The sequence below is a fragment of the Achroia grisella genome, unplaced genomic scaffold, assembly GCF_030625045.1.
Source record: "Achroia grisella isolate CSIRO2021 unplaced genomic scaffold, CSIRO_AGI_Agris_v1 utg1867, whole genome shotgun sequence".
Taxonomy (NCBI): domain Eukaryota; kingdom Metazoa; phylum Arthropoda; class Insecta; order Lepidoptera; family Pyralidae; genus Achroia; species Achroia grisella.
In genome coordinates, this window is record NW_026712690.1 from 543,318 (window position 1) to 561,386 (window position 18,069).

Below are 18,069 nucleotides of genomic sequence, written 5' to 3' on the forward strand. Positions count from 1 at the left end.
TCACTATTTATATAGTAAAATATTCATTATAAACATTTGTTTCTTCTGTAATAAAATCAGTAATGTAGATGTTTCTAGAATATATATCAATATGTGATGTGAAGTGAAATATAATATTTAATAATGTCTGTGAGGGACAAATGGGTTCGCCGGTTTTCAGTCGATGAAACATCGCGACATAAAAATGGATTTACCATCTATAAGATTACCTCCGTTGTAAGTAAATATCCTAACGTCCAAATATAATATTTATTGAACGCATACAATATATTAAATAGTCCATAATCTTCATAAAATTTGGTCCAATATGTACCAAAAGTATATACTAACTTTCACTAATTAAATACTAAGGTCAGTGCACAGGTAGGTTATTAAATTATTTTTAATCTTTGCGAAGCTAAAATTTCTCTCATTTTAATTTACAAGCTGTAATCTGTGGCTTCACTCAGTTGATTCATAATAATATTCATTTTCAACCCAGGATATTCGTGGGTACTAAATTTCATAAAATGATTGCATCATATGAATGTAATTTAGAAAGATGTTTTGTCATTACATAATATTTAGTAATTACTAACTTCTTACTTTGTCAATATATAAAGCATTGACCTGGTTAAAAATTAGCCAGTATATTTTTTTTAATGATGATAATGAAACGATGTACCTGCCTGTGCTGACAGTTTACGATGGTGGGGTCCAGTTAAGGATGATAATATGAGCATGAGGTCAGATCGGTTAGCACATTGAGACAAATTTGTGCAATTTATCACAGTGTTCTCCAGGGGATCCACTTGGAGGTCAACCAGACATTATACATTGCTAGCAATAGGATTATTAGTCTAACAATCTCTTTCACATACATAAAATTTATGAGAAAATACATATAAACACATAGGCCAATACAAACAATCACACTCATGACTACAAATGTTTCTATCATGAGATGAATCAAATATGCAACCATTGGCAGTAAGGCAGTTTGCTAAACTGGTAGACCATAGAGGCAGAAAAGGAGTAATCTATACATTTAAATAAAATTGTAGTGTTGGTTGTCTGTGTATAATATTGAAATAACCATTTTTTACTACTCGCATATGAGTATAAATATGGTACATACACCAAAATATCATTTTTTGCAATTATTGTCTGTCTGTCTGTTTGTTTTGACTAATCTCTGAAATGGCTGAACCGATTTTGACGGGACTTATTTGGGCAGGTAGCTGATGTAATAAGGAGTAACTTAGGCTACTTTTATTTTAGATAAATAAAGTTAATTCCATGCGGACAAAGTTGCGTGTACAGCTAGTGCAATATAAATTTGTTTTAGTTATTCCCAATCGAATCTCCTGAAGCAGTCACTGTTGTGTCGGTGTGGAAACGATACAGCGATGTGCAGCGGCTTCATAAGAATATGAGACTCCTCCATTCTGGTCTACATTTGCGGGGGACTTTCCCTACTCTTCCAAAGTTCAGCTACTTCAAACGGTTTCAGACAGATGTGAGTATGTGTATATTTAAAAAAAATATATGAGCTGAGTGACTTGTCACTTCTTCTTAGCTTGAAAATACTCTGAAATGTCTAAATCTACCATGATTTGCCATATGATAAGAGTAGCAGACTCTGATCTTGTCTTCCATGAAAGAATTGCCCAACAATTACAAGTTTTTTTTATAGAGTTTGTTATTGTTGTTTGCTACATGTGTTTTTAAGATCATCAAATCAACGGGTCTTATTCCTGGCCAGGAATTATAAGTATTACAGCTAGTTATTGTATTTAAGTGGTATAGCTAATTGTGTATGTAAGTTATATTTGTGTCATTATATTTTTCAGGTAATAGAAGAGAGAGCAAAAACTATTAAAACTTTGCTGGAGTTTATAGCAGAACATAGGCTGTTATTCACAAGCATGGATTTTGTTGATTTTCTACAGGTATTATCGTTTGTTTAAACAACTGTTAAAATGAGAAATTGTTACATATATATACATATATTGTAGCGCAATGATTATCACCTCACCACTGTAGCCTATACTTATATGTGATGTGATGGGGTGTTGGTACTAATCTATTTGTTTCATATAGTATCTAGATGATATGACTTAGTATTCTACACTCAATGCCGAGTCGTAAGTGGACTGGCTTTTTATTCTCAAGTTAAATCTATGTTATGTGGAACAAATGAAAGTGTGCTGACTGTTGACAGAAATAATACAAGTGTAGGTACAATATATTTATATATAGTTATATGTACCTGTCTGAAATGTACCCTGTACCTATGGTAATAAAAATTTGATTATAAACTGATTGTGAAACCTAGCAGAGCGTAGGTATTCCCTAACAGTACCCAAGGGAGTACAAGCGAGGGGTTTACAGCGGGGCTACCTACTGAAGCATATATCAAAACTAATAACATCACTATAGACTACTATGCAATATACGAAATAAATAAATTATATGAGGACATATTATGTTTTTCAGCATTTAATATAAATTAATTAATAATTTTTTAATCATAGCCACGCAGACAAAATCACCCGCAGAATATAGTTAGACTTAATTGCAGAAATTCACTATATCTTCACCTTAATTAATACTGGTAAAACTTTAATATTTATAAATTCCAGACTGGGTATCCTGAACCAGAAAATACGGCAGGTGGGGTCATAAACGCTATTAGATCATCCCTACACCTGCCCATTGAGGAGACAAGTCCATTGGAGTATCAAACCGATGATGAAGACTCTAGAAGTCCATCTCATTCTGGTAAGATAATAATAATAAACTCTTTATTGTGCACAGAGAAGAAATATTAACAAAAGACGGTCTTACAACTTTATAAGACCTTTTGTTAATAATTTTGTACTTACTATTTTTCCTTCTTTTTTACCCACAATGAAAATGCCAACTTTTCTTAATTTATTCTGTTTAAATACCATTTTAAAAAACAATTGCCTAACGAATGTCTAAGTGTAAATAACGTTAGAGTTTGTATGTTATATATTTATAACCTTTTAGGACGAACAGAGCATACTTCAGCTGAAGGTAATCAACAAACCATAGACACAGATGAGGTAGATTTTATATCACAGATACCAATATACGAAGCGGCCGATGTAGAAATTCGAGAGTCGCCTAAAACTAGCCAAAAGTTATCAATTGCTGATAGTTTTGAGTCTATAAACTCTTTGGATAGTATAAACAGTCTCTATGATGAACTCAGCAAGGTGACCATAGAGAAATCGAAGCCCTGTATCAAAGATAAGTCCATATTGCCAGACTTAATAAATTTCGACGCACCATCGACATCCAAATTTGAAGATTATCACACTATGCCAAAGACAAGCAACATAGATTCTGATACGTTGTCTTTGAATTCAAACGAAACGGATTCTAGAAGGAGTAGTTCTAGAATGTCGCATTATAGCAAAAGAAGTGTGTTGTCTCTCTCTAATGTTGAGAGTAAAACAAAGACGGAAGATAGTTACGTGTTTGAAGCTGGATATATGTTGAATTTAGCAGCAAGATGTGAAGATGTGGGTGATTATCAGAGGGCATTTGAATGTTATAAATCCGGCATTGAAAAGATGCTTATTGGAGTCCAAAGTGAGTATTTTTGCTTTAGAAAGAAAATATTTTCATTTAGTTCAGATTGCATGTACACACAATTGTCTAAGCGTAATTTGTTAATTTCCCTTCCGATCCGATCACCTATCCAATTCATACGGGAATCTAAATCACAGATTCATCCGAGGTTCGAACCCCTTGCAGTGGGGAAGGGAATTTTAAGTAATGTGGACTGATGACCCTACTGCTGGCAATGTATCATGTCAGTTGACCTCCACGTGATTTTTCCTGGAGACCACCGTGATAAATTCCTGATGAATTTACCACGATGTGCTAACTGACCTGACCTCATGCTCATCCGATCATCCTCCACTGATGTTTCACCAACGTAGCGCAGGCGGGTGAACCATTCCGTTGTAATCCATTAAAAGAACTAAGGGTTCTTAATAATGGATTATACTAGAATGGTTTCATTCGAATCCATTCCACAGTTTTGGTGTGAATAATCCATTCTCACAATATTTCTTTTTTATATTCGCGACGTCCTCAGTGTTCTACTGGTTAAGCACACCCCTTTACTTCCGATGGTCGTGGGTTCGATTTCTCGGCTACTAACATTTGTATTCATTTATATGAGTATTGGTCTGGGTGTATTCTATGTATATTATATATGTATTTACAAAAAAAGTATATAGTATCAGTTGTCTGTTACCCATAGCACAAGCTCTGCCTACCTTGGGACTAGATGGCGCTGTGATTTGCCCTGGGTTATTATTGTTCGGTCTACACACTTCTCTAAAATCAGGGGCATCATTGGTGAAGGTGAAATCGATACGAGGGAACACAAAGGTGGTGGTGGAGTGAAATGATAACGACCTCGAATTTACCTCACACAAGGCGATAACGCTTCCTAGTCGATAATTACCTCAAACGGAAGCGATTCAAGGAGTTTCCCTCCACAGTCCTGATATTGCACTGATTTTAGTGTTGTTTAGTGTTGTGTGTAGACCGTTTTAGTACGTACTAAATAAATCAAAAGTGCTTAAATTTTAGTTTATTTCATCAACAGTGTTTTTTTTGTTATATACTAGCTACTCGCCCCGGCTTTGCACGGGTGTACATGGATTATATATATACTTATATATTATATTTAAATTTATACTTATTATTATATATTATAGAAACCTCTTCAATAACTATATTTATTAAAAAACCTCTTTAAAATCCGTTGCGTAGTTTTAAAGATGTAAGCATACATAGGGACGGACAGACAGCGAGTTTGTTTTATACTATGTAATGATATATATTTATTTATTGTTTTAAATTATTAAAATTATAATAAAATGTGCCCGTATCCCCACCGATCGATCCCACGTCCAATTCAATCGGGGATCGAAATTGCGACGATCTGAGCCGAAGTTCGAACCTCAAGCGGTGCTTCTGACTAAAGTATTAGTCAGGCGGGAGTTAACCTTCAACCGCTTCATAAGTCCTTCCTTTGGTTTGGAGTGCCATCTGCACTCGCCCCCTATCGTCCGGTGAAGCTGTAAAGGCCAGCTGCGACCAACAGCAATAGAGTAGTCCGAAAAAAAAGCGCGTAATTTTTTTTTATGGTAAAATGGTCATCTGTTAACTTTGCAATAGAGTAATAACAATGTTATCGGTTAGTAAATCCGCTATCGGTTTTATCCGATAATATTCGTAATATATCGATAACATATCAGCGACAGTGCAAGTTGTGATTACGTGCGCTACACGCGTTTTAACAATGGATTTCTTGTATTTACATCATTATTTATTTGGTGTAGACCGACCAGCTGATATTGATAAGTGTAAGACATGTTTATATATATACTAGCTGTGCCCGCGACTTCGTTTAGAAAAGTGACCCTTTTCCACTCCTTACAACCTTTTTTCGCATTGTAAAGTAGCCTATGTTATTTCTCTGGGTCTAGATCAGTGTTTCCTAACGTGGGGCCCACGCCTTACTTAGGGTAATTTGATTATTAAGGGGGACAAATGGAAAATATACTTTTTATTAAAATTATGTGGAATGTAAATTTAAATTTTTATTTAATTACTGGTTAATTTACTATTTCCTAGTGAATTTCCTAGAGAGGAGGGGGGGGGGGGGTTAGGGTAAGGTGGGGCTTGGCACTAGAAAGCTTGGGAAACACTGGTCTAGACTATCTATACCAAATTTCATTTAAATCGGTTTAGTAGTTGCTTTTGCATTTCTAATTATAGAATATATAATATAATTCTGAGTCTGACCTAATTTACTTTGATTTCTAAATCTGCTGTCTCAAAACATAGCTTCTTCTATGTAGTTTCTTATACCTTAAGGTTATTAAGAAATTTTAACTGTGACTGATTTAAAATTATCTTTATACGTGTTTATTATATTATCAATCGTTATCTATTTTAAATGAGATATCGTAAATATATCGTCTAAATTATTGTTTTGTGTAGAATCTTAGTTTGCTATCTATTTATTGCGTACTGTATGACTAATTGTAGTTGCATATTTTTATTGTTAACTTGCTTGCAGCTTACCTATCATTCTTTTTATTTATTTTTTACTACGACGTTGGCAAACGAGCATACGGCCCATCTGATTGCATTTATTAGTTATTTTAATACCCCTTTTAATATGTCACTTTATAACTGACTTTTACTTCTGATGGTCGCGGATTCGATTCCTCGAACGTTACAAAGACATATTCATGGGTATGGTCGTTCGTATCGGACTGGGTGTATCGACTATGATTATTATGTATGTATTTACAAAAAATGTATGTGTATCAGTTGTTTAGTACCCATAATATAAGTGCTACTCGGGACTAGATGATTCTGTGTGAATTGTTCTGAGATATTATTATATAGAGTGGTGCTCAGTGTTTTTCTCGTTTACAGCCGATACGGACACTCAAAGGAGAGCGTTGATCAAAGAAAAAACCAACAAATACCTAGCGTATGCTGAAGCAATCTATAAGAATCATCTGTCGAATGTTGAACACAGTGTGAGTATTCATCATTCACGTTAGACCTACCATTAGACTGGACCAGTGTTTCCCAACCTTTTTTGAGCCATGCCAATTTTTTAATAAAAAATTTAAACAAATACTTAGCCTATGCTGAAGTCATCTATAAGAATCATCTGTCGAATGTTGAACAGAGTGTGAGTATTCATCATTCACGTTAGACCTACCATTAGACTGGACCAGTGTTTCCCAACCTTTTTTGAGTCATGCCCCACATTATGCATGAACAATTTTAATTGTACACTTAAGAAACTTAAATCATATATTATAGGCAAAATCATTAGAAAAACTTTCAATTGAGTTTCTTGCCAGTTCTTCTCAATTGTATACTGAACTAGACAAATTACTCGTAATACAAAAAAAATTACTAAAATGTCCTACATGAATAAATTATTTTTGATTTGAAGAGTCAGTCAGGAATATACTTTAACATAAAATTGAGATTTGAACTGTCGACCTCTTCGGTCTTATTACAAAAAATCTGTTAGAACTCGGACGAAACGTGGTCTAAATGGTCGTGGTTTAAACCATTCCTAAAGTTAATACTTGGAATAAACCTAACATTATTACGAATCCAGATCTAACAGAGGACTACTTAGTACTACAGTTAAATCGTTCATTATGTATTCCATACAGAAATCAGTCACTCATGTCTGTCACCGTACAATTACGTTCCATTTTACCAGAAAATTGAAAAGATCAAAAATAATATTAGTTCAAAGAAAAATGTATAAACTAAAAATAAATTCATTTCTATTTATCTCAGTCTTCATTATAACTATTTCATTAATATATAATATTTATTAATGTACTATTAGGCTGAAAATCAGTTTTAAATTACAAGTAGGAGTCCTATACGGAGAAAAGGAACGGCGAGATATTTTTATTGGATCGTTCGAATGGTGACTATTTCAAAGTCAAATGAGTGAAAAAATAACAAATAACGTCTTTTATATATTTTTATGTCGTAAAATTTGCTTTAAATATTTTTAGTTAATATATTTTTAATTATAGTTAAAATATTTTTCCTTAAACTACAACTTATAATAGAATTTTTAAAATGGAGTTTGTCTTTTTGCATTTAGACCACTGTTAAACTAGGGGCATCGCAGGTCTAACTTTAGACCATAGATGAATCACGATTTAGAGATAATCTTCATTTTGTAATGAGGAATACATCGGTGAATGGTTTATTACTAGTGCTAAACCAGGTTTATCTTTTTGTAATAAGGCCGCTTGGGTTTAAAGTCAGAGGACTCAACGCTCTACCGTTTCAATTACGTAAAAATATGACCATAGAACATACGCGATTTCAGCTAAATTGATGAATTCATATTCAAATGTATCCTCTCTTTTCTACAGCTGTTACCAGAGCGAGACGAAAATGTGAGGGTGTTACATTGTCCAATACCGATATCGATGTTGAAACGACCATACGAAGACCTGTCCTCATACAGGGTGCTCGCTATACTCGGCTCCAGTATCATGCTGGTGTTGCATAAGAGTGAGCAATCGTGCTACGCTATGAAGGTACTCATAATAATTATAATCTCAGGATAATTCACACAGGCCCAAGGCCCAAGTTAAGCTAGCTAAAGCTTGTGTTATGAGTACTAGATAACTGATACAAATACATAGATTTTTTTTCGTATCATACATATTATACATAGTAAACACTCAGACCGATACAATTAAACTCATGAATACAAAAGTCTGTGCCGTGCCAGGAATCGAACTCACAACCAACGGAAGCGGTGTGCTAAACAGCTAGACCACCGATGTTACAAATCTAATATTATAATGAGAATGTATAGTACCCATAACACAAGCTATGCTTAGCTTGGGACTAGATGGCGCTTTATAAATGGCCCTGGTCTATTATTATGAATAATAATTTATATAATTATATTATTAACCGGGTTTTAACACGAATAATCTATGGTACATAAAGGTATTTACCTCTCTCGACGTTTCGACTAGGTTGCACTAGCCGTTCAACTATAGGTTGCACGATTCCCATGAAATGATTCGTATAAGACCCGATTAATAATATAAATAATGTATATTAAACACGAAAGTTTAATAATAATCAAAATATTTGCAGGTTATACAAAAAATACCAAACAATCTAACTGAATTCGACGAATACTTCCTACAGAGGACGAACGAAACACGCCAGCCTATTCTACCCACTGTCATCCCTTACATGGTACCACTGCAAGCGTACATAGAAACAAACAATTTGATATTCCTCATATTAGCGTACGCACCTGGCGAGAAATTGTTTGACTACATAAAGAATTACGCAAAATCCATCCCTAACACGCCAGCGAGAGAGTTGAATTTAGAAAACGTCTTTTCTGAACCATTAAAGATTAAAGAATTTACCAAAAGTGGTGATATAGAAAATGATAATAATGTATGTAATGATAAATCATTACAAGTAAATAAAACTAGTTTGGAGAGTGTTAACAATAATGAAAGTATTATAAAGACTGACGATTTAGGTAATGATCAACTATCTGTTAATGAAATTGTGGTTAATTCACAAAGGTTAATCTCTAATGTTGATAAGGTATTAAATGATACGAAATTTGATAATAGTGATGTAGAAATTAAAGATAGTAAAGGTGATCTTGAGAGTGCTGTTACAGAAAACTCGTCAATTGATCGGGTAAGTTTATATAATAGCAGATGTACCCGCGGTTTCACACGCGTTAAATATAATTAAAAAATATAGCCCGTGTGTTATTCTGATGCGTAAGTTATATTACTGTAAAATTTCATTAAAATCCGTTCAGTAGCTTCTGCTTGAAAGAGTAACAAAGATCCATACTAAATCTAAATATAAACAATGTATATAGAGATGTAAAAAGATTTTAAATTAATGAGAAATAATGCTCATATCTAACTATATATAACTCAAAGGTGACTGACATAGTGATCTATAAACGCACAGCCCAAACCACTGGACGGATCGGGCTGAAATTTGGCATGCAGGTAGATGTTATGACGTAGGCATCCGCTAAGAAAGGATTTTTGATAAATTCCACCACCTAAGGGGATAAATTAACGCGAGTGAAACCGCGGGCAAGAGCTAGTTATAACATATGAACAAAATGCTTGGCATTTGCAGACATCATTGACTGAATGCAATTTTTTGTTAATTACAACACATTTCTGTTTCATTTCGTAGAAGTACACACTGTTAAAAAAATCCATACTGTGAGTATGGATTTTTTTAACAGCTTTCGCATTTATAATATTAAATAAGATTACCTCGGTGTCTAGTGTTATCAGGCCACATCAATCCATCATCATTGGAATAAAATGGTTGAATTGTATGGTTCTTATTCTTTCAGCTGTCTCCAAGACCTCGTGATGTGTTGCCTCCGTCAGCGGTTTGCAAGTGGGGAGCGGAAATATTAATAGCACTTGAAAGTTTACACAACAGCGGAGTTATATGCAGGTAAACACATACAGACACACAATAACTAGCTGTTTTGCCATATATGTAAATTAAAATCGCTATTAAAAAATAGGGGTTGGTGATAGGTGAAAATTTAGGGTTATATGTAGGTGTTTTTAAAGCCACATAATAAAAAAAAAATTTGGGCTGAGCCACCCTTTAACGCTTAGAGGTATAAAAATTTGTTTATTTATATTCTCAGACCTACTGAATAGACATAAAATTTCATCAAAATCGGTCAAGCTGTTTTGGAAGATTATAAACACGAAACATGTGACACGAGAATATATTCGATACTATCCTCATCATCTTATCATCCTTCAATATCAGTTAGCCCATCGTGGCAAATTCACGAGAAATTTAACATCATCCAGGGGGAAACGCGTGGAGGTCAACTTGACATGGCACATTGCTAGCAATGGTGTTATTAGTCCACACTACTAACAAATCAGGGATGTTATGGATATGAAATTTCGGATACGGATGTTTCGGATATAGGAATTATTATTATACCGGATGCGGATAAGAAATTATTTCGCATTATCCGTTCGTTTCGGATATTTTCGGATACGGATAATAATTTTTTAAGGAATTTCAAAACAGCTAATAAAATGGTTACACAACGTGTCTCAATATGAGGGCAGAGGAAGGCCGAAAAAGAGATGGCTGGACTGTGTGAAAGATGATATTGTAATAAAGGAAGTAAATAACGCGATGACTGCGAACAGGGATGAATGGAAGCGAAAAACATATTACGCCGACCACAAATGAATGGGATAAGGAAGAAGCAGATGATGATGATGACAACGTGTCTCAATTAGGCACCGCCCCTGTCCGATATTATACGAAACTTTTATTTCCGATTCGGTTACGGTTACGAGCTCCCCTAACATCCCTGTAACGATCCCCTTCCTCCCCACTGTGTGATTTTTTTTTTAATGGAATGGTGCACCCTCCTGCGCTAACGGTATACGCTGGCGGGGCACCAGTGGAGGACGATAGGATGTATTATTTCATATTACTTTATTCACAAATGTAACAAATCTCGTTACACAACAGCATGTCAATAGTGATTACATTTTTAAGATAATTATGTCACAATTACAATTTTAAGTATTCAAAATAATAAATTAAATAATATATAACATAGTAATAAAAGTCACTTAATGGAAAATGTCATAATTGTACATTGGAATTCAGATAATCCGTCACATTGTAAAAAGGATGTTGTTCGAAATATGATTTTATTTTGTTCTTAAATTCTGTTGATGTTACTTGCATTGTTTTATTTGATAGTTTATTGTACATTTTTATTTTTAAGTAAATACCTTGTTTTATTGTTTTTGTAAGTCGTAATCTTGGTAATTCTAATTTATGTCCATTTCGTGTCATGTAATTATGGTTATCCGCCTTTTTACGCAGTGTTTTGCTCGTTTCGTGTATGTATGGATGAGCTTCTGCTTGTCGTATCGGTTAATCCTTCGTGACAAAATTATCATAATGGTTTCCAGGGGAACCGTGTGAAGGTCAACCTGACATGGTACATTGCTCGCAATGGGGTTATTAAACCACATTACTAACAATCCTCTATCCCCTACTATGTGAATTATCCTCTGTTATAATAAATTATTTTCTCCACAGAGATCTCAACCCCTCGAATATTCTGTTAGGAGATCGCGGACAGATCATCTTGACGTATTTCATCAGCTACCCAGGCCTGGACATGGCTATGTCCAAATTACAGACAAATCCGGACGACGTAAACATGTATATAGCACCGGAAATGTACATAAACACATTTGTCGATGATAAAGACGAGTCTATGGATAGAGTTTGTGATTTTTGGAGCTATGGTTCTATTATGTATGAACTGTTGTGTGGTCTGGTAAGATTTCTTTTTTATTTGTATTCATCTTCATCACAGAAATATATTCATGAACCAGCTGTTCCCGCGACTTCACCCGCGTGGAATTTAACTTATTTTTATAAATAAAAGAATTTTTCTAAAATAAAATTGCCAAAAGAAATCCCGTCAAAATCGGTGCAGCCATTTCAGAGATTAGCCGGAACAAACAGACAAACAGACAGACAAAAATTGTAAAAAATGTTATTTTGGTATATGTACCGTATTTATATTTATATGCATGTAGTAAAAAACGGTTAGGTATTTCATTATTACAAACAGACTTATATGTGTAGATTAGAAGTATTTTTTTATATCTTAAATAATTAGATTGAATAATTATTTAAGATATAAAAAAATACTTCTGTATTATCTCCGTGTATTGTCCTAAAATATTTTTATTATTAATTCCCGTATTTATAATTAATAATAATTTTTCAGCCGCTATCATATTATCACAGGAGTATGTTCACAAGTCATACGATCCTGCAGCTTCCAGATGGATTGCCACTCGAAGTACAATCTCTGCTCACACAGGTATGGGAATTGTTAATATTAGTAGCAGTAGCGGTTAAACTGTTATGGGTTCGATACCCGCGCAGTAAAACATTTTTAGTTTTTAATTATAATGAGTGTTACATACACTACATCCGTGCACGCAGTTTCACCCGTAAGAAAATTATAGCCTATTTTATTCTCATGTATAAGCTATATTACTGTAAAGTTTCATCAAGATCCGTTCAACAGTTTTTGTGTGAAAGAGTAACAAATATCCACCCATACTCACAAACTTACGCGTTTATAATGTTAAAAAAAAATAAATTAAAGTACCATTACTTAAAAAAAACTATTTTTATTTCAGCTACTAACATACGAGCCTTCGGAACGCTTAGGTGCAGGCAAAGATGGCATAGAAGAAATAAAACGGCACCCCTACTTCAAAAACATCGACTGGCAATCTGTATATGACAGCTGGATTGTACCTGACTGATGTAACTAATTAATTAAGGCAAGAGAATCTTCTACAGATTTAGGAAAGAAAAATGAATCTCACTATGTAATACAATAGTAAAGGTATAGAAAAGAAAGAAGAAAATGCTATATTGGAAATTTCATAGTACCGGTGGTTTAGCGGTTTAGAACACCGCCACACTTCATGGTAGTCGCGGGTTCGATTCTCGCCCGATACAAACATGGGTATTTACTATAATATATTATACATGTATTTACAAAAATATTTAAGAGTTTCTAACAATTGTTTAGTAGCTATAGTACAAGTTACGCTAATTTTGAATTAGATGGCGCTGTGTTTTTTTTTAAATTATGCTAGGTTATTATTATTTATTGTAAGATAGTTAATTTAAAACACGAAATAAAGAATAAAACATTTTATTGTCAACCAATCACGTATACACATTATCTTTACATTATTATAGCTAAACCATCTAGACCATATACTGTTACAAACAAAAAGACGCATCGAAATCGGTCCATTCATTTTAGAGTTATGCGATGGACATACAGATTGATATAGTATACTTATAAATTAATTCACCGCGAGTTAACAACCCGGCTTAATGATAAAATGCCCTATAATGATTTTGATGATTCCTTTTTTTAGTCCAGACTACATATTTCCTATAACAGTGTAATTTGTTGCTAAATTTACACTGTTGTTAGAAATCTCGCCACTACCTCGTCAGCACGACCCGTCCGATTCTAATCGGAAATGTGTGGCCAGGTTTAGTTCCTAATTATTTTGATATACACACTTATGGTATGTGTTGACTAATTTTTTTTATTTTAGTTAATGACCAAAAAAATGTTTAAGTAAAATTAATTTTATTTTATGTGTGGAATTGATAAATGTATGTGATATATATTTGTAATTAGTAATTTAATGTAAGTGTACATAAGGAGCTTTCCATAAACTGATTAGGATGACGGCCTCGGTGGTCCAGCGGTTTATCACACCGCTTTACATCCGATGGCCACAGGTTTGATACTTAGCACGGTGCAAATATTTGTACTTTAGATTGTTTGTATCGGTCTGGTTATTTTCTATATATATTGTGTATGTATTTTTTTTTTAAAATATATGTCTAAGTATTTATACCAGTTGTCTAGTATCCATACAACATGCTCTGCTTACAGTGGGACTAGATGGCGGTATGTTAAATTTTCAGGGTTGTTTATTTATTATTTTATTTATACATGATCATGAAATGTGAATGTAGAATGTCCAGAATTTACAATAGAAGGAGATGTTAGTGATATGGACTATTGAGCCCATTGCTAGCATTGTACCATGTTGGATTGACCTCCACGCGGTTCCCCCTGGAAACCATCGTGATACATTCCTGGTGAATATGTCATGTGCTAACTGACCTGACCTCGTGCTCATCTTATCATCCTCCACTGGTGTCTCGCCAGAGTAAACAGTTAGCGCAGTTGGGTGCACCATTCCATTATCATCCATAAAAGAAACCAGTTTTACAATTTCACACTTTGTAGATCTACCCTCAGCCCTAACAAGTAACAGTAACAGCGGATTTTTGGATGGCCCCTAATAATTATTGTAAATTGTGTTATATAAGAGTGCTGTATAAGAAGGATAGCCTTTGGGAAACTTGGAAACATTATCTTATATATAAAATTCTCGTGTCACAGTTTTCGTTCCCATACTCCTCCGAAACAGCTTGACCGATCTCATGAAATTTTGTGAGTGTATTGAGTAGGTCTGAGAATCGGCCAACATCTATTTTTCATCCCCCTAAATGTTAGGGGTAGTCCACCCCTAAATTTTTTATTTTATTTTAAGGCAAAACAACGTTTGCCGGGACAGCTAGTTTATTTATATATGTTTAATATCTAAATTTGTAATATTATGAGGAAGAATAATATTCCTTCATTTGTACTGGATACTAATTTTGTTCTTAATTTTGACGCGGTCTTTATTTACTCGTAGAATTAAGAAAATCTCGGGTTTCTATCACGTTTTTTTTTTTATTCTGAGTTTCAATGGTAGCTACAATCAAGTCGTGCATCCTATATGTTATATCTGCCCATAATTTTATTTACCATCCACCCATTAGCCAGTTTACCCGCGATCATGGCGGTTGTAAAACTGCCCATATATCGGTAATTCAATAATCTATACATATAAATAAAATTGGAGTGGTTAATATACATTATTTAAATTAAATTAAATTAATAAAGGTATTTACCTCTCTCGACGTTTCGACTAGGTTGCACTAGCACTAGGTAAATACCTTTATTTGCCATAAAATTATTCGTGTTAAGACCCGGTTAATAATTTAAATAATAAAATTGGACTGTCTGTTTGTAATATTGAAATAACCGTTTTTTACTACATGCATGTGAATATAAATACGGTACATACACCAAAATAACATTTTTTACAATTTTTGTCTGTCTGTCCGTCTGTTTGTTCCGGTTAATCTCTGAAATGGCTGGACTTTTTTTGGCAGGTAGCTGATGTAATAAGGAGTAACTTATGCTATTTTTATTATAGAAAATTCTTTTATCGCGGGAACAGCTAGTAATTAATAAATGAATAATAAATAATAATGATATATTTTAATTTAATGCAGTTTGCTGAAAACTGCATTTTAAGCGTAAATTCTGTTATATTATATCAGCAATAGATAGTGATTCAAGAGGAAGATTTACATGTATAATACATGCGTGTTGTAGTATAGAACAAACAGAGAAATTCAAAGAATTGTAATGCATCCGTGAGCGAAGTCGGATCGGGACGTTAGTTTAAAATTAAAACGTGGTAAGAATCCGTGATTTTCATAATTTTACGTATTATTATTATTATATTCGAAAAATTATTTTGACCTATAGAAAATTACTGTATCAAGTAAGTGACATAGACTGATTTTATTTAAAAAAAAAAGACAGATTCCTATAATTACTGGCTGCTAGTGAAGTCAGGGTGGTTTACTAGTTGTATTAAAAAAGAGTATATTAGGTAAAATAAGTATATTATTAGTAATATTTTTCAAAAGGTTAAGGATCGGTAAGTCGCACTTTACACTGACGGCATGGTGGCCGTTTACCATCAGACTGGTCGTATACTTGTGTGGTTAAAAAAAACTACTTAATAAAAGACAAGTGCTAATAATAAGTTGTGTATTTCTAGTCTGTATTTGGAAATAAAATTCTAAATTATTTACTTGAAAGTATTATAATGATCATGTATTTACTAGTTTTATATTATTATTATATTAGTACAAAAAGATGTAATTATTGGTACATTTATAAATAATAAAGTTGAATGACAGTTGATGGAGTAATTATTTATTTACTGTCAGATAAACCCTTGACTATGCCTTGACTTACTCTGCATCTCTCATCCGCATGCCCCTAGAGGTAAGGATTGGGTCTAGGGGTCCCATTATTCGGGGGCCCGGCATCGTATCTGGGGGAACAACTCCCTAGTGACTGGGTAAAACTGCCAAAAATGTCAACTGCGTAAGTCAGCTATTTCTTTTTTTTTTGTACTATTCTAATGCTGTTAGCCGCAGCTGGCCTTCACAGCTTCAACGGAAGAATATGCTAAGTGGTTTGTTTTTTAGCTGTGTTTCATTCGAAGGGTGAGGTATGACAGTGATATTACAGGATATGGATATATGTAACATGTATAACATCTTAGTACTCTGGATTGACAATGCATCTATCACATGATAAGGTGATATCCGTGACCTTATAATCTATAGGGAGCGTGGGGTAAAAAGGTAGTGGTTACTTTTTTTTTTACTAGTGCTATAACTTCAGCTTTTCAACTGCAGATTGATCAGTGGTTTAATGAAAACCTAGAAGATATATTTAAGTTTGAAACAACATTGCAAAAATAGCCTTACAAATACTTAGTAATGAGATAATCAAGTTTTTTATTTAAATGTAAGAACGACAATGTTGCGAAACCGCAAGTGTTTGTGTGCACTACATACAAAGATACAATGCTCTATCCACTGTGACCCGCGATCCACTGTATGGATACATACAACTTAACATCTGTGGGAGGGGGGTCTTTTGCTTGGTCCCGATAACTGCTCGGAGTTTCCCTGCTGCCACACAATGGACCTTGTAAGTTCCTCTTATAATAATAATGGTAATAAAAAAAAGATATAATAATATTACTATACTGCGACACCCGTGGTGCTATGAAATGCGTTTGCAACTAGACTGAAATAATTTCAAACACTGAGATAGTACTAAATAATTTTACATAATTGCCCTTTCGCCTTATACCTGTATAAAAATGAAGAATATAAAAACTAAGCTGTACCGTCTAAGGATCTTTGCCTGTTCAATATTTGAAAAAAAATGGCCGAATGAGACAAACAATAAAATATAATTGAATTACGACCAATGGCCGATCGCTAGTTATTATTATTATGTATTATGCTACTTGGCTATAATTGAGCGGGAAATCACGTAGGTATGTTGACGGAACTCACGTACGTGAGTGACAGTTCGCGGATCGGTTTCTACACTACGCAATCGGTTGTTTTGTAAAACTCAAACTGTGTTATATGGACTGTTTGTGTAACCATATCTATGATACATTGAGAGTGCCACTAAAAATAACCACATTTAATATTCTGAGATTGTAAGCTGAGAAATATGTATCAAATAGAAGTAGGTGTTATTTTGCGGAAGTCGTTTTCATTACTTAATTTATTTATATTATTATATTTAATTCCGCTCCCATTAGTAAGACCATAAATACTCATTAAGGGGGGTTGAGAAGGGGGGTTATTTGTAATGTGAACTGATGACCCCATTTTTTTTTTATGGATGATAATGGAATGATGTACACGCCTGCGCTAACGGTTTACGCTGGCGGGGCACCAGTGGAGGATGATAAGATGAGGTCAGGTCAGTTAGCCCATCGTGACAAATTCACCAAGAATTTATCACGACAGGGGGAACCGCGTGGAGGTCAACCTGACATGGTACATTGCTAGCAATGGGGTTATCAATCCACATTACTAACAATCCCTTTCCCCCCTGATGACCCCATTAGTAACAATGTACCATATCGGGTTGAGCTC

The 18,069-nt window shown here is 34.1% G+C and overlaps 1 protein-coding gene across 1 annotated transcript; it reads left to right on the top strand.

The window, feature by feature from the left end:
• The first annotated feature begins 12 nt into the window (after positions 1-12).
• On the top strand, positions 13-14,511 carry LOC131841651 (ribosomal protein S6 kinase delta-1). The gene is made up of 12 exons (XM_059189976.1): positions 13-216; positions 1,328-1,498; positions 1,833-1,931; positions 2,625-2,763; positions 3,016-3,603; positions 6,481-6,587; positions 7,971-8,138; positions 8,713-9,282; positions 9,971-10,077; positions 11,719-11,962; positions 12,422-12,517; positions 12,843-14,511. The coding sequence occupies exons 1-12, from the start codon at positions 124-126 to the stop codon at positions 12,969-12,971; spliced, it is 2,511 nt and encodes an 836-aa protein (XP_059045959.1). The 5' UTR covers positions 13-123; the 3' UTR covers positions 12,972-14,511.
• The last annotated feature ends 3,558 nt before the right edge of the window (positions 14,512-18,069 follow it).

Coding starts and splice junctions, on each gene's coding strand:
- LOC131841651 (XM_059189976.1), top strand. CDS start 124: ATGTCTGTGAGGGACAAATGGGTTCGCCGGTTTTCAGTCGATGAAACA. Junction 11,963..12,421: donor ATGAACTGTTGTGTGGTCTG/GTAAGATTTCTT, acceptor ATAATTTTTCAG/CCGCTATCATATTATCACAG. Junction 12,518..12,842: donor TACAATCTCTGCTCACACAG/GTATGGGAATTG, acceptor TTTTTATTTCAG/CTACTAACATACGAGCCTTC.